The 22,488-nt window shown below is 34.9% G+C and overlaps 2 protein-coding genes across 5 annotated transcripts in view; one reads left to right on the forward strand and one right to left on the reverse strand.

Moving 5' to 3' along the window:
- Positions 1 to 22,488, forward strand: part of CDH12 (cadherin 12) — a 1,103,355-nt gene that overhangs the window by 952,079 nt on the left and 128,788 nt on the right. The gene's annotated exons all lie outside the window — the stretch shown is intronic.
- Positions 16,092 to 18,327, reverse strand: LOC100975678 (60 kDa heat shock protein, mitochondrial-like). The gene is given in 1 exon segment (XM_034960249.3): positions 16,092 to 18,327. A coding segment is annotated over 1 exon segment (1,743 nt). The 5' UTR covers positions 18,268 to 18,327; the 3' UTR covers positions 16,092 to 16,524.

Raw genomic sequence — 22,488 nt, forward strand, 5'->3', positions numbered from 1 at the left:
GAGTCTTCAGCACTCTCTTGAATTGTGCTGCAATTGTGGTGGGCATTGGCTGGCGGAGTCGGGGACCAATTTTAAACTTGTTATTGAAATATGTATTTTCTGTTCAAAGTCCAAATCAGAAATGGGCCACCCTTAGTGAAAAAACATAAATACCATGACATTTCTAGTGTAATATCCAGCATTTGGTTGTTACGGTGGCAGAGCTCCCAGGTCACTACCAGTTTTTAATGAATTGGCATGGTTTGTTTTTACACATAGTAAGTATAACAGCATTTTGTACAGCTATAGCTAATATAACATGATATAAGATGATGTGATATAACCCTTGGCATTTTAATTATTTAGAATAGCTATTAAATATACTACATACCTGTCATATATAGATTGTATTATTAGTCACTAATAAATGGTTATCGTTAGAATAATAACGTATTGTTTACTTGAATAGCCAGTTTATAGTGTTTGCTTTGTACTTCATTTCTTCCTTCCTTTCTTTATTGCCTCCCTCCTGCCTTCCACAGGAATTGAGGCACACATTATTTCCTGTGATAGCTACCACAAGACATGGATATATGCTCTGGGATTCATGAATGTATACTTTAGAGAGCTAGTGCCAAAAGTGATGCTTGTAAATAGCATATATTGGAGATCCAAATTATGCAATGTTAATATCGAAATTAACTTTTACTAAGTCTTTAAAATGGTCTGTAAGTACCTGTAACTATCTATGTATCTAGCTAGATATATAAAATCTGTGGATTTGTATATATAAATTCCATATAGATATATGAATAAAATGTTCAATAATAACTTGAGGATTATAAAATTTCAAGCACATTTTCTAGTCTTGATTTTCTCATCTTTGTAATGGAAATTATATAGTGATTATTGTAAGAACAAAATGAATTCTATCACAAGTATTAAAATTATATAATAAACACATAGCATTTAGTATGGTTCATATATTATAGTTAATATTCAAAAAAGCTAGAAGAATGTTATTATTATATTAATAATTGTTATTACTAATAAGAGCTTTTTAAAACAAACCTTTTAAATAACTTTCTCGATTGTTATAGGTTAATCCTCTATACATTTCTTTATAAATATCTTTTCCAAGACAATTTGAATGCCATGCCTCAAATGCCTCTGAAAACTGATTGCTTTTCCAATAGATGACCTCAAATATTTCATACCTTTTAAATTGTAAATGAGTTTAAATTTTGAGATTTCTCCTTCTCTCCTAAAGAACCCACAGCCTTGATTTTATCCCAAGCACAAATATACTTGAAAGTTTGTAGCTTTAGCCTCGTTCCTAGCAAACTCCTCAACTAGGGTCTTGATTTAACATGTCCATGACATGCTTTCACTGAATTGTATCAAGTATCTATTTTCTAAAATGGCCTTATACTAGGTTCTCTGAGTATTATGAGGAATGCAAGATAAATCAGACTGCCCTTGCCTCCAAGAGATATATAAAACCAGGAATAAAGCTAATGTGTACATAAAGATTTGTAATGCAAGGTGGCATGCAATAAATACTTTAAGCAGAAACTGTTCTGAAAGCATCAGAGAGAAGAAAATTAATTCTAGCTAGAAAGATCACAGATAACTCCATGGTATTTATGATTGTTAAATTTAGATGTTAAGGATGGGTAATTTACAGCAAATACAGAAAAGGTAGGAGGGAACAACCCCCAGGTGGGAAGGAGAGTAAGAACTAAATCACGGAGGTGGAAAGACCATATTGGCGAGGTGAAAAGTAAAGTTTTCCTGGAAAACAGGAGAAATTGTGTGAGATAGACTAAAACAGAGTTTCGGGCCATGAAGATCTGCCTTTTCCCTCATAAATTCCTTCTCTTAGATCAACTCATTTTTGTTTAACTTCCATGATAAAATTCAAGGGATACAGACCAGATTTCCTCTCCTTTCTTCATGATAACATCTCTCCATTCAGCTTGACTCCTTTCTGAATCTATCTCAAACTTTTTTGATAACTTTTACAATTGTCTGTTCTCAAATATATTTTATTTTATTTACTTATATATTTATTTACTTATTTTTTTGAGATGGAGTCTTGCTCTGTTGCCAGGCTGAAGAGCAGTGGCGCGATCTCAGCTCACTTCAACCTCAGCCTCCTAAGTTCACGCCATTCTCCTGCCTCAGCCTCCCGAGTAGCTGGGACTACAGGCACCCGCCACCACGCCCAGCTAATTTTTTGTATTTTTAGTAGAAACGGGGTTTCACCGTGTTAGCCAGGATGGTCTGGATCTCCTGACCTCCTGATCCGCCCACCTCAGCCTCCCAAAGTGCTGGGATTACAGCCATGAGCCACCGCGCCTGGCCTTTCTCAAATAGATTTTTTAAAAGAAATTTTAGGTTGAGTGCAGCGGTACATGCCTGCAATCCCAGCACTTTGGGAGGCCAAGGCAGGGGAATCACTTGAGACCAGGAGTTTGAGGCTGCTATGACATATGAGATCACACCACTACACTCCATCCTGGTCTCACAGAGTGAGACCCTGTCTCTAAAAATAAAATAAAATATTAAAAAGAAAAACAGAAAAAAATTTTAATGTATACTAAAAGGCCCTACATATAGATTTTTCCTATAATTTATTCCTAAAGTAAGCCAAGTTTTTGATTTATTCTGGTGATTTAAGCAGTTGTTTAATATTCAAGAAAGTATTTTTACTACATAAGGTCATGCCTGTCATTAAGAAAGACATGTCAATTTTATGATGACTTTAATAAAAATATCAGAAATATTAAGTGGCATATAACCTACTCAATTTAAATAAAAATATCAGAACATTGAATGGCATATAACCTATTCCATTTGCTTTACATTTTAATGACATTGTGTTCTGTAATATAATTACAGTGTAGAAGCCTTTAAAATTTCAATCTGCTGAAAATGTTTTGTTGGTGTCAGAAGACAAAGAAATATTGTAATACATGGAAGAAGTCAAAATTTAGCTTTTATTTGTATTTTTTAAATTCATTTTCAAAATAGCTCTGATAAATATGTTTTGTAACCTTGAGTTTTTATCTTATAAATTATATGAGGAATATTTATGAAATCTTACTATAAAAGCAGTTTTATTGCAAGCATATGTATACAAAACTAAGATGTAATACGTTCATGTTTCTAGGATTCTTTTAGAGCTGGCTTCAATACAATCAAAATTTCACATGATAGTCCATAATCCTGTCAGTTTCATTTTGAGTAACTCAGAAACTCTGAAGAATATGGGACAGGCTAATGATACTGTCTCTAAAAACTTGATATCACCTTTGTCAGTACATTTTCATTCAATGTAACAGACATTCGAGGCTTTATTTCTCTTCAGTAACATCTTTTTTCATAAAATATCAAGGTATCACTTGGGAAACATTTTTTTGTAAGCAAAATACAAAATAGATAAATGTCATCCGCTCGGAGGAAACCAGAGCTTTCTAGATGCTCACAGTCATATGAAGCCTATAGTACTGACCAATACATTTCAGTTACTGGATGAATGCTGAAAATTTCTGTCAACCAGATTTGTAAAAAACAACCCTGTGAATGTTAGGCATAGGGTCTTTGAAAATGACAATACCTGGCTGTCACTGTATTTATATAACCTTTTTTTCCCCTTTCTCCTTACTGAGCAACATTTCAGTTGATTATATTTGTTGGCAATTTCTATCAAAATAAAACTGATACGTTCATCTTTATGAACTCAATATTTTTTCTCAGATTTAGTTGTAGGTAGAATTTAAATTTTTTTGGTTGGCTTGTATTTTCCAGTGATTCTGAATAAAGAGCAGAAACCTCAAAGTTCTATTTATTTTCCTTTGACTTTTTCTCTAGCAACATACTAAATGGAGACTTTTTACATGTGCTTGTAGACAAATTATATTGATAAGAATAAATAAGCCAATAAACTCAAGAGGGATAAGCTACCACAGATTTAATACTTGGTCAATCTATAGTCTCATTTTTCTGAAATATCTGGGAAGCGAGCAGTGTTAACAAGTTTAGCCATCTATCAAGCATTAGATAAACAAGTTTTTTTGTTTCACTTGTTTTCTGTCATTTGTCAATCTTAGTTGATTCTTTGATTTCAAAATAACAGCGAAACTATACTTGTGTATACATCGATTAGGTTGTAAATCACCTTGAATTAGCCATTGGACATGATACTCGGTCTCTCAAGTTCAGTCTTTAAAGGCTTTTATAACAATCTGGTATTTCAATGGTGAATGGAAGAGAAAGAGGTAGAGTTCCCATTAGCTGCTGAGAATTGTAATAATCTGATTTGCATTTTATTCATGTCACAGCTTGTGAAATAGTTTACATATAATGAAAAGAGGATGCCACCTTTTAGATTTTTGAGCAGAGAAAATTTTTATTTTGACACTTTTTAATTGTCCAAGCTGTGAAGATAATAATCTATGTTTGGAAAAGAGTTGGTACTGAAACAAATTGCTTTATAAGAGGAATTCAAGTATTATAATTTTTCAAGCTCATATAAATATGTATTTGTATTTTTCTCACTCTCACTCTCCATCGATGACTCTCAATTTCTTTTCTGGAATGAATTCTATTTGATTAAGCTGGCTGTCATTCCAGCTGGCATAGCAGATACTCTGCCTCATTTATGTCCAGAGTTCAGCATTCAAACCTTACACTATGTAGAGGCATGGAAGCCAATGCACCTTCTCTCAGGGCTTTAATTCAATTTAAGATTAGAAGAGACACCTCTGCACATTTGCTAGCTCCCAAGGGAAGGGAATTGTTCTGCCTGGTCCATTGTTATCCTGGTGCTTGGGTTGCAGCCAAGAGCCACACACTGATGAAAATAACTGAGATTTGAGAGATCCTACCCAATGCTAGAGTGGGCTCCCAGGCTGCATTTGCTTCCAGGCCTGGGGGATCTTCCTGCTAGAGTGGGCTCCCAGGCTGCGTTTGCTTCCAGGCCTGGGGGATCTTCCTATCTGTACCCTCATGCACAGTTATTTGAAGGAAGCCAGTTTCCTGCTGACCTTTACCTTCAATCATGAAGGCTACTACCTGGGCACTTGGGCAGGGCTAGATTCTCTCCAGAATGGTAGAATTCAACTCCAGTCCCTGACTGGGTGGTGGGCAGTGGCTCCTCTGGGCTCTGACACACTTCTTGTGGCACAAGGCTGTCTAACATCAGCAGCTGAGCTGAGCCCTGAGAAAGAAAAGCGCAGCTGTGTGGCTAACAAGGTGATGCAGTTTCCCAAATTGATGCATATGGAGCTCTGGAAACATTCCCTGCTGCTCTAATGGACTGAAGCCTGCTTGTGGAAGAGCAGCTCCTTAAGGGCAGGATGAGCGTCGTCATGGGCTAAGTCAAGAAGCTTCCACACATTAATGACATATAGGAAGACAGAACCACAGTTTCTCTTCTCTACTCAGTGCCAGGGCCGCTGGCCTACTCAGTTTTGTTTGTATCTTCCCATGTGGAATCTTAATGCCCAAATTTGCTACATTTATGGTTTAGACCACATATGTTAACCCACAAATAATACCTCTAAAGATGGGGTATGTGAGGTAAGATGAAGGAGTATGAGGGGGAGATACAGTCCATTTCTCTCAGATCACTTTGGAAGCTTCTTGCACATTTACTCATTTCTCTCCAGTTCTGTCTTCTTCTCTGTGCTATAAGCTACTACTGTCCCTTTATAGTGAGCACAGCTGAACAGCCTTGAAAGTCAACTAAGGAGGAATGGTATAGCAGGGTAAAAGGGACCAGTTCTCTGAGAACTAGTCTTTTTTTTTTTTTTTCAATTTATTTGCTACGTATTAGTTGGTGCAAAAGTAATTTTGGTTTTCGCAATTAAAAGTAATTTCCCTTCACATTTTAATTCACTTGAGTAAATATGGTGCACCACTTATGCTCTATGCAGTTATTATAAATATGGGAGATATTAGAGGGCTGAGGAGCAGTCACAAGGTATCCAGAGAAAGATCCTTTAGTTATTACTAAATGATAATGTTAGATTTCTTTTCGTGTTGCCAAGGGTTACCCCTTTTACAGATGAAAGATAAATAAACTCTGCCTTGGTTTTAAATGCTGGTCAAAAAAACCTTCTGGAGTCCTAGAATGCAACTAAATTCAAAAAAGGGGTAATGTTCTTTAAATGATCTGAATAAAATTATAAATAAATATAGCAGTATAAAGAAAGATTTTGTTTCTTTCGAACCGCATATTTATTGTGGGTATTTGTGTACATGTATGTGTTTAAGTGTGTTTCTACACTTTTTAAGTACACATTATACTTTACAAATTGATTCATAATAGATATACATAGTGTTTGGATACTTGTGATAACTTAATACATTTGTATATTTGTGATCAAATCAGTGTCCTGGGAATATTCATAACCTGAGATATTTATGCTTTCTTTTTTTTTTTTTTTTTTTTCTTTGAGACGGTGTCTCCCTCTGTTGCCCAGGCTGGTGTGCAGCGGCACAATCTGGGCTTACTGCAAACTTCGCCTCCCGGGTTCAAGCAATTCTCCTGTCTCAGCCTCCTGAGTAACTGGGACTACAGGCTCATGCCACCATGCCTGGCTAATTTTTGTATTTTTAGTAGAGACTAGGTGTCACTATACTCATGAGACTGGTCTCGAACTGCTGACCTCAGGTGATCCACCCGCCTTGGCCTCCCAAAGTGCTGGGATTACAGGCATGAACCGCTCTGCCCAGCCAATATTTATCTTTTCTTTATGCTAGTACCATTCTATACTTTAATTGTTTAAAATCTGTTTCTCTCACTCATCTCTTTGGACTAGCACCTAACTCAGCATCTCTTGCAGGCGTTAAATACTGTAAATGGTTTCTTCAGCGAATAATTAATTAAAATAAAAAACTCAAATACCTTTTCTGTGATGTAAAGGGTTGTAAAGAACTTTATTCCTTGGTTATAATTAATGACAGAAAAAAAATCTCACTGGCAGCTGTTTATGTAAGGAGCCATTACAGTTGGTACACTTTTCTTACAAATTTGTTTCTTTATAACTCTATTGGGCTTCAAAACCAGAAGTAGAGAAGAATGACATGATTCATTCTTAATGTTGCACTTGCTTGTTTCTATATATCAGTAGATAAGAAAATATATTTCACCCACTGAAAACAATCAGTAGCAGGGTTACTTCACTCATGTCATTTTGCAGTAGACATCAAAATTGCAAGAATACTTGAAGTTCTTATTTTCAAAAAGTTGAATGTGCTACCAAACTGATTTTGGGGTACTACACTAAAAATTCTAAGGCTTTGTTAAATATTACTGGTGACAATAAATGAAAGCTGCACTATTTAGCAAGAAAAAGATGCACAAATATTTCTATAGGTGTGTCTGCTTACAAAGAGATATGTTTGCAATTCCCGCTTCTTTTCTAATGGGCCAATTTCTGAACTCATTATGCATTTCTGGACTTAATTTTGTTCTCTCCTGCCACTCCCTTGAATTTTCCTTTTATTGTGGCCATGTTTTTGCTGAGGTTCTATTAGTATAATTTCTGAATCCCCTCTTTTTCCCTCAGCCACAACTTAGACTAAATAGTTGCTGCAAACACGCATTCAAATAATCCACCCATGCTTGAAATTTTACAATTAACTTGAAAGGCAATGATCAAAACTCTTCTAAGTCATTTACAGTGTGGTACAAATGAGATAACTGCCAGCAGATGTTGATGTTCAAAAGATAAGACCAAGAGCAAGATGCGGGAGAACTTTGTTACTATAGAAGATAAAGGGTATGAAAAGGGGATAAAGGTGATCAAAGGCAAACGTGGTGTACTAAATCCTTCTATCAAGAGCAAGACCAGTTAGTTGTACGTGAAGTTTTGCTGGTTGTTTGGTTACTCTTTCCAACCATTATACCATATTATTAAATTACAAGATATGATTACTTCCTCAATTAAGTTATTATTTCAACAAATTATCGAGTCAATACTTAGATCAAGCGGGTTTTTTAATGGAGAAAACAGAGATGGATATCATGCTTTTGCTTTTCCTGAAACCAAATCAGGCAGCATCACAGATTTTTTTAAGGAGGAGAATGGCCATAGGTCATATCCCTGTGAACCATTTTTTAAATTATTTTCCAAAAGATTTAGTATTGTAGGTAAACTGATGCAAACATTTTTATAAACATAAAACTTTATATATTTATTAAAATAAAAATAAACACTTTTAATACATACTGTGAGTTTCTGCCACAAGAAGAATTTGTGACTTTTAAAACCCTAGTGAATAAAATTAGACTAGAAGAAAAAAGCTTATTTCTTTTACAATCCAAATTAATCTCTGGCCTAAGTAACTAACTGCATGTGATGGGAGAACCTGCGAAAAGTGACAACAATGAAATACTTTACTTTTTCCCGCCACCACCCTAAACCCACCACCTACCCTAGAGTTCCAGGATTCTTTAAAGGAAGTTGTGTTCCATTCTAGGAAAGTTCATATCAAACAACAAGACAGCTCATCACCATGATTGATAACCACATCACTCTGAGCCTTGCCAAACATCTACGTGACTAAACCAGAAGCTGTTTATCAAGAATTGCATATCAATTAATAAACAAAACCAAAGGGAATTACTAGCATTATCACAGAAAGCATTTAAAAAATGTTATGCATCTTTTACTCCCCAAATACAGTTCAGATCTGTAATTATTCTTATTTTTACTGAAAATGATCAGAATTTAAATACTATTTTATTAACTGGAAGTCCAAGATATCATAATGGATTTAAAACTGAACGTGTTATATGAGCTTGGCATAGCAGTCATGATCAGCTAAAATTCTCAGCACAGTATTGGAACAGGTTCAGGAGAACTCAAATTGGTAGCCATCAATTAAGCATAGATTTGGAGCCTTTCCTAGTTTTCTTTTCTTATCTTTCTCTGTTTTGTTCTTCCTCTTTTCCTTCCTTCCTTCTTTTGAAGTTTTGATTTGATCTAGCCACAAACTTGGCCCTTGTTTCAAAATAATTAATAAGGTACGTTTAGCAAGGAGAATTAAGTACAATCAGAAATTGTAACCTTGGGATATTGATTTGCTTGTAGAAAACATTGATTGTCTCCTATAGAGATAAATTCAACTATTTTGGCTACATCCAAACACAGATGACTTAATCCAAAGATTAACTCTGATCCTTGTTTAGTCTGCTAAAAAGACTTGTAAGAAACATTGCCAGAAAGAGTTTGTGTGTGTGTGTGTGTGTGTGTGTGTGTATTCACAGGAAAGAGAATTGGACTGAAGAATGAAGGGACTTTATTTCTTCTCCCAACTGTGATAGTATAGGCCACATGATGTGTGTAATTCATTTCATGATCTCTAGCTGTTTTTGTCATCTCTGTAATGGAAAGCAAAATGAGATTTTATCTTAAATAGCTTTTGGATCAAAAATTCTAAGCCTATGAAAGATGCAATGTTAATACTTCTTTGTTGAATTTTCCAAAAATAGGGCTATGTCTGAATTTCCACAGCTGTAAATTGATACTGTTAGATGTAAAAAGGGGACTAGAATGTAGTATCAAAACTCTAGGAGTGTATTTTCCCGAACTCTTAATCTTTTTCTAATTCTACTTTATCTCAAATGTTAGGCTGATCTTAGATAATTGATCGCAAATAAAGTTTAATACAGAACTATAAATTGCAATTAGGATTTATATAAACAACTCAGGATAGATCTGGTGGGTCATTCCTTTGGAAAGGTATGTGCTAGATATATTGACATATCATAAATTTTAGGCTTATCATCATTTATTGGAATTTTGACAATGTAGTTGGCATTCTATGAAGACGTAATGGGGTTTATATACTTTGGATAACGTTAACAACCTGTATGCCAGTTGTAGAAAATCCAATTTTTCTCCCTTTCAGCTTGCTTCCTTGTTTTGACAAGTTTCTTTAAATTTTCTATTTTTGCTCTTTCTTTGTAATTCTAAATAGTACTACTTACTATCCCAACCTAAATTTGACAGTATCCTCACTTTTTTAGTGTCCTTTTATAAAATGAGCTTTATTGCCTTATTTCATTTTTCAAATATATAGAGAATCCTAACATGTTTGTCCTTTATATACATCTCTGCTGCAAAGCCTATGTATGTAGAATCACTCTGCCTCTAAAATTGTGCTTTAATGGCTGTAGGACAGGTCCTTGTTTGTTAACATACAAATGCAAATAAACAAATGTAAAACACATAATTATTTTTATCCCCCTCCATTGAATTTGAAACTGAGCAGAAGGTGGAATAGTGAAATCACATGAGAAATACACCAATTGAAATCCTTTCTTAACCAAATAATTAGCTGAAAGTAAGGCTGTATAGTTCTTTTCACTCTTCTTATTTTCCATTAGCTGTTATAACAAATAATTGACTTTCTGGGGTTCTTTTTACTCTTCTTATTTTCCATTAATTATTATACCAAATAATTGACTCTAGACATTTTTACCATAGAAGAAAGATTTAAGAGTTTCATTCATTCAATATGCTGTTTTTTAAGCAACCATTGATTAAATATTTGCGGTAGATTCTGTGCTGGGTGCTGAGGATAGGGAAATGAATGAGGGAAATAAATCTTAACAATTAAAGTGCAGTAGATGTTTAAGATCCGGACAAAAGAAAGAAATACAAGTAAGACATACACATACACCCACGCATAACTGTATTTACTACACTTTGCAAAGAGAAAAACAGAATTTTTCTGAAGTTGATTCATTTAAGTGTCAGTCATTTAAATGTGTTTTACATATTCCTGAAACATAGAATGAACCTTTGAGATTTATATTTTGTTGGTCAAATATAGTTGTAAGAAGGAAGTGTCTTAGACTACAGCTGATGTTTTTTTACCTGATTCTGTAAGCAATAAAAGTCAAACATTGCCAGTGTGGGGTAACTTATATGCTAAGAAAAGCAGCTCTGCCCTCTGATGCTAACACAAAGAGGGTTTTAGGCAAAGGCAGCTGTTCTTCATCATCTATATTAAGAAATAGTAGTATTGCTTTTATGGACATGGTTACTTCCTACAGCAGAAAGAAAGAAAGCAAACAAAACCCCGTATATTGTTTTGAGATGTCTAGAATGCAGAAGAACTGGAGAATACTTTCTGATTTTGTTCAGCATTCAGGATACTGATGGCATGGAAAGCTGTGTTATCAAAGCCACACACATGCAAACACAGACTGGAAAGAGGCTTCTTTAGGTAAAATATTTTGTTTCACTTTGCTTCTGTAAAAACAGCTTCAGGAGTCCAGCTTCAGAACATTGGATTAGTAATATATTTTTCTTTCAAAAGATAAGCCCCACAAAGGCAATGTCTGTTTCTCTCTTTACAGGTGCAGGCAACTACAGCTTTGCTAAAACTGGCAGTGACAGGTCAGGGAATGTGTTCACAGACTAGGGGGCCTCCTGATCTGAATTGTAACAATCCCCCTGCAGTGAGCCAGATACCACATCTCCCTTCTCCCTACTTTGTTTTGCTAAATAATGATAATATATACAGGAAAAATAGCTCTTACACTTTTTTATTGGCTTGGAAATTAGGATAGTAAACATTTTTAATGTTCAAATTCTATTTCTTTAAAAGAGGCTGGCATCACTTTTCTCATTCCCTTATTGAAACTCAGTTTAAGTATAAAATATAAAAACATTACTTATCATGCAGCATGTTGATCTTACGTTTTCTGGATTAAAAATATGAATAGCACCTAAAATATATTATTTTTCCTATCAGAAATATATAATCATATGTGCTTTTCTATTTTAAGTATTTAGTCTTTCTTTAGAAATAAATTACTATATCAGCAACATGATAGCTTATTTCTAATTTTCTAATATGCGCCCATTTGTATATACAAGCATGCCCTTATTTATAATGATAGAAGCTTAAAATCAACTGGAGTAGCATTAATAATGGACTGGCTCTAAAAACTAGTGTAATCATTTATTTCATAAAATAGGTATGTATTAAAAGCACATCAATAATAATATTTAGAAACTGAACATTTATCAATATATATTGTTAAATTTTAAAAAGCAGGTTACAATATAGTATAAATAGCATAATCTCAATTTACTTATATCTATGTAGGAATAACAATACAAACTTTAAAAGTATTATCACAAATACCTCCCACATGTTTAAATTGTGAGTGATTTTAAATTTCTATGAAGATATGTTACTTCTTTTTTTATTATTATTATACTTTAAGTTCTAGGGTACATGTACACAACATGCAGGTTTGTTACATATGTATACATGTACCATGTTGGTGTGCTGCACCCATTAACTCGTCATTTACATTAGCATTCCTAATAGTATTACTTCTCTGAAGTGAGGAAACATTGCAAATTGTTTCCTAAACTGAGGAACAATTCAAAGTAGATGCTATTTATCTCCCTGCATTGTTAGTGATGTAGTCTCTCTATGAGCTAACAGGTAAGGTGTTTGATATGAAATACTAGTCATCTTTTTAAAGTCTGAAAAGTAAGTCTCTAAGTTTCATATGAAAAAATTACCCTTTAATAATCTGAATGTACATTTTTAAAAGCATGAGGGAAAAAGGAGAGAAAAGCGTATGTTCTTTTGTCCTTTCTTAGATTTGGTACACAGTGTGGTGGACCTCACTGTAGAACTTAACCTCCGGTTGCACCATATTGCAACCAAATTTTTTGCCTGCATGTTATTACCCCAGGCCCAGCTAATGTAGCAGTCTTTTCAGACCCTCCTTAGTGTGACTGTTTTGTTGTTGTTGTTATTATTGTTTGTCTTATACTCAGACTTTTTGTTTAGATCAACAGCTTACTGAACTGGCTCGTTAATTAGTGCTAATGGAAAGAGGTGAAAGAAAACCTGGAACTAAGGGGAAAAAAATACAGTATTGGGGCAATTCTTGCTTATGTTATCTACTCCTGGCACTGCTCAAAAGTATTTGAATTCCTAGCTGTTGTGCCCTCATAACAGTGAATTACCCAGGCCCTGACTATGTTCATACTAAACTGTGGCCTCATGCAACCTGGTAGTGATTCTTCTGAAACTCAATAATTTATTTCTAGATGCCAGCAGGGAATTTTAATCATATATGAAGGACCTGGAGGGCTACTCAAAAAAGTCCATGGTGTGAATCATGTTATACAAGGAACAGTTGAAGAAGGGGGTATGTTCAATTGGAAGAAGTGTAAGTGCAAAATGATAGCTGATTTTCCATTGTTGAAGGAGAATAGGGAAGCTATGGATCCGCAGTGTCTCCAGAGGAAGAATGGGACACTGGGATGAAAAAAGTCACAGGCAGCCAGATTTTAACTATGGGAGGAAGATCTGTCTATTCACCAGAAGTGTTTCAAGTCACTATTGATGTTCATTTGGAGACAGAATTAATTTCTCCTTCAGTTACTTTCTTATAATATTAAATTTGTTATAGCTTTGATATTATAGTCATGCATTTTTAATTTTTGTCCATCACTATCAACTGAATCATAAACATCTTGTTTAAACTTCTTATCAATCATACAAAATAGTGTCTGAAAACAATATCAGCAAGGAGTGAAAGAAGGGATAAAAGAAGGAGTATCAAAGAATTATCATCAGGGAGATATTCTAAAGTGGAGAGAGAAAGATAAAATGGAAGTATAAATGCAAAGTCTTCTTAGATACTGTCAAGCTCAGAAATAATAAAGAATTTAATTAATTTATATGAGTGAATGAGTCTGAAAATCCTAAACAATTTTATCGTGTAAATATGGATATTGATAAAATACTGATACTGTCATATCACAACACATGTTGATAATAAGAAAATCTGCATGGCACACTAGAGGAAACTAACCAGAGACTATTGGCTCCATGACTCTCATGGCCCCAAGTCATAGCCAACTGCTTCATTGTTCCATCTTAAAAGATGTGCCAAAAACCAAAGATCATCATGCATTTGAGGAAAACTACATTATAAAACAGAAAAACAAATATTGAATGAGAGATAAGTAATAAAATATCCATAAGAATACCTAAACCACTTCCCCAACGTCTATGAAAATTCAAGTTACAATTATATCTAAAATAAAATTATATCTATTAGAAAAATGGAATAATTAGAGATTAAGTGCTTATGTGTAATATTTGAAAACATGTTAATGGAAAAAAAGAAGCATATTCTAAAGAAATAGAACAAAACCTCAAAGAGTTTTATATATCCCCTCTGAATTTATATACATATAATATATTTTATATTTATATATATAATAATATATATTTATATTATATATAAATATATATTATATATAATATTATATATATAAACTCTTTGAGGTTTTGTTCTATTTCTTTATTATTTTTCCTCATATATATGAGGAAAATTAATAAAAAGAAAAATAATAAAAAGAAAAAACACAAACAAAGAGAATCTGAGAATAAGAATTCCAGAAAAAGGATAGAAGAGCAAAATTTATAATTTCACACATCTAAGCATACAAGCTACAGATTACCAGTTTCACCCAGTGACTATGCCTGGTAATGAATGAAAAAAACCATACTTCATTTTAGCTATTAGAATACCAAAGATGAAGAAACTTTTTCCAAAATTTCAGAGGGAAGAAAGAAAATTTTTACAAAATCAGAACAAAAGAAGTAAGAAACAAATGGAACAAGCCACTTTAAATAGAGAATCAAAGTGGCATTAGACTTCCAGAGAGCAACATGAAAGCACAGTTGCTAGAAGTAAATGGAGCAATGAATTTTATGTTACAAACAAAAATGGTGCTTAACCAAAAATTTTATTTTCAGCCAAATGACCAATATATTCCAAGAACAAATTCAAGGAAGTTCACACACAATATACTACCCTAATATGTTTGGAAGATATGCTGGGGTCTTCTTTTCAGAATAAGGAACTAAAGCAAGCAGGAATTACAGGTGACGTGAAGAGAACAGAGGTACCCATCTAATAAAGCAGTGAAGGAAAGAAGGTGCATGGAGAACTGGTGTGGGAACTACTTAAAAAATAAGATTTAATAACATACTGATATCAGTGAGTCTTTGGAAAGCACTGATGATATAGTAGAGACAAATAGGGTGCAAACAAGAAACATAATTAAAGCTCTATAAAAACAAAATATGCATAAAAAGTGAATATCCTAAACTGGCAAAGGATTACTGCTTTAAGTCCTATGAAGCTATTTTTTGGCAAACTCATATAAATCAATACACAAGTGCAACTCAAATTCAGGATAGGAAAATATAAAATTATATTATCTGGGTTATGGGCTCAGATTTGCTATCTACAAATTGTGTTTGACCGTATATGGTGAGCTTGCATGAATCCTTTATTGAAAGAGTGAACCATTTTGAAGCTAAAGGGTGATGCTATCAGCTACCCAATTCAACAGGCATATAACCATTTTTCTGTAAACTAAGGGGTGAGTGGCATAGTAATTGAGAACAGCGGCTCTGGAATTAGCTCTACAGTACAATAAGCTAAAACTAAAGTTGTACAACCTTGGGTAAATTACATATAGCCTCACTTGCCTTAGTTTCCTCACCTGTAAAATATAGATAACAGTTACTTTCTCATAGTGTTGTGAGAATTAAATTTGTTAAAACAAGGAATGTGCTTAAAACAGGGCCTTTTGCCTGGGCGTGGTGGCTCATGTCTGTAATCCCAGCACTTTGGGAGGCTGAGGCAAGCGGATCACCTGAGGTCAGGAGTTCCAGATCAGCCTGACCAACATGGAGAAACCCCATCTCTACTAAAAACACAAAAAATAGCTGGGCATGGTGGTGCATGCCTTTAATCCCAGCCAACTCGGGAGGCTGAGGCAGGAGAATCGTTTGAACCCGGGAGGCAGAGGTTGCGGTGAGCCAAGATCACGCCATTGCACTCCAGCCTGAGCAACAAGAGTGAAACTCCATCTCAACAAACAAACAAACAAACAAAAAACAGGGCCTTTTATAATAAGTTATTACCCCATACAGTAGTTTCAAAAATTAAGTGAATATATTTAAAAAGGGAAAACACAGAATGTTGTCTAATACATCACTTTTTTTTAACTAAACAAATTTTTATTACACAAAGGTTGTCACATAATTGGATATTTCTGTACTTTGTACACAATTATTCTCACTCTCCATAGAAAGGCTGCTTAACTTCTCATCTGGTGGTGGCAAGTACTAAAATCCTGATTTTAACAGAATAGTAGTAAAAATGCCTCAGTGATTTAAGTTGAAAGCAGTACATTGGTACATGGCTCTTGTACCCAGTATCAGGAATGTACAAATGTTTTTTATTCAAAAATACAAAATAAAGTATCTGTAGGCATGGACAATGACAGCAGTAAACCATTATATATTTTGCCAACTGAAACCAGTAACTGATGGTTATAGTGATTTTCAGCCAGCCTTTTTCTTTATTTTCTCCAACTGACTTCTCTGAAGTTATTGGTGAGGAACACTGTCTTGGGCTTCCTGTCACAGTTCATTAATAAAGGTAAAGCACTATTCTAGGAGTTAGAACATGCCACCTCCCATACCACCTCCCTTTCCACCCATTGCACCCATTCCAGGGTCCTTCTCTTTAGGAATTTCTGTGACTACAAGTTCTGCTGTAGTTAACAGAGAGGACACACCAGCAGCATCCAATAAAGCAGTTCTCACAAGCTTTGTTGGGTCAATAATTCCTTTTTCCACCATATTCACAAAATCTCCAACCATAGCATCATAACCAACTTCTGAGGAATTTTGCATAATTTTCTCAACTATCAAAGATCCTTCAACACCTGCATTCGTAGCAGTGGTCATTGCTGGAATTTTGAGTGTTCTTTTAATAATTTCCATACCAATTTTTTGATCTTTATTAGCTGGAGTCAATGAGTCCAAGGCTGGAATGCATCCAGGGAGGGCACAACACCCTCCCAAAACAATGCCTTCTTCAACAGCAGCTCTTGTAGCATTAAGGGCATCTGTAACTCTGTCTTTCTTTTCATTCACTTCAACATCACTTGTCCCACCAACCTTCAGCACAACTACTCCATCTGAAAGTTTTGCCAGCCATTCATTCAGTTTTTCCTTTTCATATTCACTAGTTGTGACATCTAACTGCCCAATGATTTCTTGAATACGTTTTTCAATTTGAGCCTTGTCACCTTTTCCTTTTAAGAGCATGGCATCGTCTTTGGTCACAATGACCTCTCCAACTTTTCCTAAGTCATGAGGCTGAACATCTTCAAGATTCAGGGTCAACCCCTCTTCTCCAAACACTGCACCACCAGTAGCAATAGCCATATCTTTAAGCTGGTTCTTTCTATTGTCACCAAACCCTGGAGCCTTGACTGCCACAACCTGAAGACCAACCTTTAGCCTATTCAAGATGAGTGTACTTAGAGCTTCTCCATCAACATCTTTAGCGATTATCACCAAAGGCTTACGGTGAGCATTGGCAATTTCAAGAGCAGGTACAATGGACTGGACACTAGAAATTTTCTTTTCACTCAACAGAACATAGGCATCCTGGAGTTCACATTTCTGACCTTTTGATGTATTAATAAAGTATGGAGAAATATACCCTCAATCAAACTTCATGCCTTCAATAATTTCTAATTCATCATTCAGTGTTTTTCCATCCTTTACTGTGGTGACACCCTTTCTTCCAACCTTTTTCATTGCATCAGAGATGATATTGCCAATTTCTTTGTCTCCATTTGCAGAAATCATAGCAACCTGTGCAATTTCTTCAGGGGTGGTCACAGGTTTAGAATGCTTTTTAAGTTCAGCAATTACAGCATCAGCAGCTAACATCACACCTCTCCTGATTTCCACTGGATTAGCACCTTTGCTAATCTTCTGGAAGCCTTCCTTGGCTATAGAGCCTGCCAGTACAGTAGCAGTGGTAGTGCCATCCCCAGATTCTTCATTTGTGTTATTGGCAACATCTTGAACAAGTTTAGCTCCAATGTTTTTATATTTATCCTTCAAGTCAATTGACTTTGCAACAGTCACACCATCTTTTGTTACTTTGGGACTTCCCCAGCTCTGCTCAGTAATCACTGTTCTTCCCTTTGGCTCCATTGTAACGGCCACAGCATCGGCTAAAAGGTCTACACCTTGAAGCATTAAGGCTCGGGCATCTGCACCAAATTTTACATCTTTGGCATAAGCTCGAGTGAGATGAGGAGCCAGTACCCTGGACACTGGTCTCATCTGGCGAAAGACTGTGGGTAACCGAAGCATTTCTGCGGGGCGGCTGCAGGGCATGCGCGCGGCGAGACAGGTTGTCGGCGGTGAGTGAGGGACAGAGTGCTAATATATCACTTTTTCAAAGCAAATAAATGTGGTAGTTGTACTATAAATGGAACATACAGACATCTGCCAAATTACGAGAGCAATACAGCCAATCTATGTCTGGTTCAAATAACCTGTTTTTTTCTGATTAAAAAATCAATTTGAAATACTGATAAAGTAATAAAAATACGTCTTTTTGTTAATTTCCATGATTGCTTTACGTCATCCTCTGTGTGTGGCTGTGCATGTGGCAATAAGCAAATTAAATATACGTCACAAACATTTGGACATGAGAATAAATTCAGATAAAATGTGACTTCCAGTAATGGGAGAATCATCATGATGCATCAGTGCTTAATTTATAATGGCATAACAAAGAAATCCAGTGACAATAACCGTCTGAAGCTAAAATGGTATTACTGAAACCTGAACATTGGCTCTAATTAAATACTGGCAATATTGTTTGATATATCTTTACAAATATTGCTTTGTAATCTAGTTTTCGTTTTAGTAAAACACTTATTATTTATCTTGAATTTCCAATCAATGCATCATAAACTATCAAAATGCATCTACATTCACAGCCTGGATATTAGACTGATTTCTTCTCACTTTTGCAGAGTATCAACATGTGAATTACAATGGTGCTAGATTTTTAAATGATATTAATAAGAACAAAAGAAAAAAGATCCATGATTCAAAAAATATTATGCATATCTGATCTTAGGCATGTGTAGCTACTGTGGAAAATTCCTTGCATACATTTTAAGTATTCAGGTAATTTGAAATTATAGATGCAGATCCATTAGTAACCATTTTGTATCAGATAAACTAATATATAAAAATGATACAAAGTTTAAACAAATAGACTATTTGTTTACTTAAGTAAACAAAAATGAGTAGTGTATTTCTAGAAAGTTCAATTCCAAATTTAAAAAAAATGGAAAAAATATGTTGTGCCAAGAATGTCCAAACAAACAAAATAAAACAGCTTAGTTATTTTATGAAGATCTTCTCTGTTCCCTGGAGGTGGACTAGGGTAGTGGCTGTGAGCAATAGCTTTGGTGTCAACTGTTTGAGTTTGCCCCAGCTCCACCACTTAACTAAAAGTCAAGACTCCGGACAACCCGCTTCATCATCTAGGTGTTAGTTTTGCATTTATAGAAATGGTGCAAATAATAGAAAATAGGATGGGTTTAAGCATTAAATATAAGAATGCATATAAAATGTTTTGCACAATGTTTGACACATTGTAATAGCTCCATAAATATTGTTAAGTTCCTTTCCTGTTTTAGGAAAGAAGAGAGAGTTGCAAATGAGAAGTATTTTCTGAGTTTCCCAAAAGAAATCATATAAAATAAAGTTTTTAGAATACTACATTTCAACAGTTTTTTTTCATTTTTCTTTTTCATTCATTTTTATACCTTATATTCTCTGTGCATAGTGCAGTGTGAGCTGCTAAAATAGTGGTCACTTAATAGATGGCTTATAAATAAAAAACTAAGATTTTATTATTCTCCCCGAGGGGTAGCTAAAGAAGTGCCCTGGCATTAAATATATAACTTTAGAGACAGCCACTAGAAACACAGGTGAAGTTTCCTATGTTTTTGTACTCTGGAAATGATGGATGATTCAACTCTGCACTTGAGTGCAAAATCCCACTCTTCAGAACAAGAAATTGATAAACCCTGACTCCATGAAACTTTCTCTCTCACGATCAAAAATAGTGAGAGCTGGGGTGCACTGGGACTCTACTTTCTATTAGACTTCACAGCGAGTGAGTGCCTGTGGATAAACAAATGTTAGGGCAAAAGAAAAGAAAGGAAGGAAGGAAGGAGAAAAAAAGAAAGAAAGAAAGAAAGAAAGAAAGAAAGAAAGAAAGAAAGAAAGAAAGAAAGAAAGAAAGAAAAGGTAGGAAGGAAGGAAAGAAAGAAAGAAAGAAGAAAGAAAGAAAGAAAGAAAGAAAGAAAGAAAGAAAGAAAGAAAGAAAGAAAGAAAGAAAGAAAGAAAGAAAAGGAAAGGAAAGGAAAGGAAAGGAGGGAGGGAGGGAGGAAGGAAGGAAGGAAAGAAAGAAGGAAGGAAAAGCATTGTATATAGAGCACCCCAGTGCTGGGATGATCCCCATCTGCAGACAAGAGCTTAGTGCCCTAACGTCACAGTCTAGAAGAAAGACATAAGCATGACTCCAGTAGAAGGAAACTAACAGATTCTATAGAAAAGACAACACTGATAGCAACAGTGTTGACTGAAGGGTAAGGTAGTTGGAAGGAAATATAACTTTATTTGAGCCGTAGGTACTCATCAGGGTACAATTCAGGGAATGAACAAAACTGCTATTCAAACTTCCAAGTCGGTGCACCCTCTACCTGAATGTGGCCCCAGGTTCAGTACTGAAAGAAGTAAGATGATAACTTGGAACTGACCCTGAGTCCCAGCAAGCATTGTGGACACTCCAGATTGCCAGGTGGACTTTTGGGGCCAGTTGCTAAATTAGTATAAGCAAGGACATCAGAACTATCTTCTCACAGCTTCTTTCTTAAGACCACTCACTTATAATTTGTAATTGTACCAGGCAAAATTACCATTCTCTAAGTTTCCCATCTACCTGTTAGATCAACTATTAATTGAATCCATGACTTTAATATTCCGAATCCTCTTGTGATCCTGAAGAATTTGTTCTTGCTGTCGACCGCTTTTCATTAGGTTTCCTTTCCATCTCTTTGGCTGAGTCATAAAATAAATTCATGGGTAATCTGATCTAGCTATAATTCACTCTCCCTTAAACTTTTAATCTCTTTTTATTTTTTAATCTGCACTATAATTTACCCCTGGCTTACAACTTGAAAGCTTTAAAAAATACTATACATAAAAAATTCCACATAATGATATATTGACCAAAATATTTTTAAAAATACTTTTAGTATAATGAGACAAGCCTCATGATAGATAAGGGAATAATAACTTAATTGATTAAGAGCCATAGCTTTCACTTAGAGATAATAGCATAGTTAATTCAACTTTTGTCATCAAATACACACTTTAAAATAGCATCAAATATATTTCACTGCTATAAGTAACAAAAATGTCTTCCAGATATCTGCATGTATTGTGGAGGTACTAGGTTAAGTTCAGTGTTCCCTGTAGTATGCATCAAAATTATACTTTAGTGATAGAATGGCTCTTATCTTTTCTTTCTTTTAATATGCTGCTTAAAAAGTTCAAAGTGGTTAATAAATAAACTGTTATCCTATGAAATAGTAATAACATATATATTTTAATTTGTTTTTAGTGAGCTTCGAAACTGCTGTCCAACTTTTAAAGTTTTTTTTTATAGTGTGAACATGCAAATCATCATGGGAATGATTACTATACTGTAACTCCTTCAAATGCAAATCATACCAGCCACTGTTGAGAGAGCACCATATGAAGTAAAAATTTGATAGCATGTGAATGGAAAATGGAAAAATCCATCAAAATTTAATTTCAGCAACTCTCAATACAGTTAGTCTTTTTGGATAGAATATCAACATAGATATTTTTCTCTTTTTTCTTTTTTTCCTCCCTTCCTCTCTTTCTTTCTTTCCTTTCTTTCTTTCTTTTCTTTTTCTTTCTTCCTCTCTTTCTTTTCTTTTTCTTTCTTTCTCTCTCTCTTTCTTTCTTTCTCTCTCTCCCTCTCTTTTCTTTTCTCTTTCTTTCTTTCTTTTCTTCTTTTCTTTCTTTTCTTTCTTTCTTTTCTTCTTTCAACAGGGTCTCTTACTGTCATCCAAGCTGTATTGTAGAAGATGGAGTGCAGTGGCAGGATCTCAGCACTGCAAACTTTGCTTCTCATTCTCCAGTGACCCTCCCACCTCATCTTCCCAAGTAGCTGGGACCACAGGCCATGCCACCATGCCTGGCTAATTTTTTTTTTTTTTTGTATTTTTGGTTGAGACAGGGTTGTGCCATGTTGCCCTGGCTGGTCTGCAACTCCTAGGCTCAAGCGATCCACCTTCCTTAGCCTCCCAAACTGCTAGGATTACAGGTGTGAAACACCGTGACTAGTGGGTATTGTTCAAACCTCCCATTTTATAGATGAAGAAACTGATCTCATTAATAAACGTATTTGGAGAATTTGGATCAGAAGGCATATGAAATATAATAAAGTTTAATTTTCATTTAGCTACAGTAAACTTCTGCTTTAAGTAATTGCATTAC

This window comes from Pan paniscus, chromosome 4 (assembly GCF_029289425.2).
Source record: "Pan paniscus chromosome 4, NHGRI_mPanPan1-v2.0_pri, whole genome shotgun sequence".
Lineage (NCBI taxonomy): Eukaryota > Metazoa > Chordata > Mammalia > Primates > Hominidae > Pan > Pan paniscus.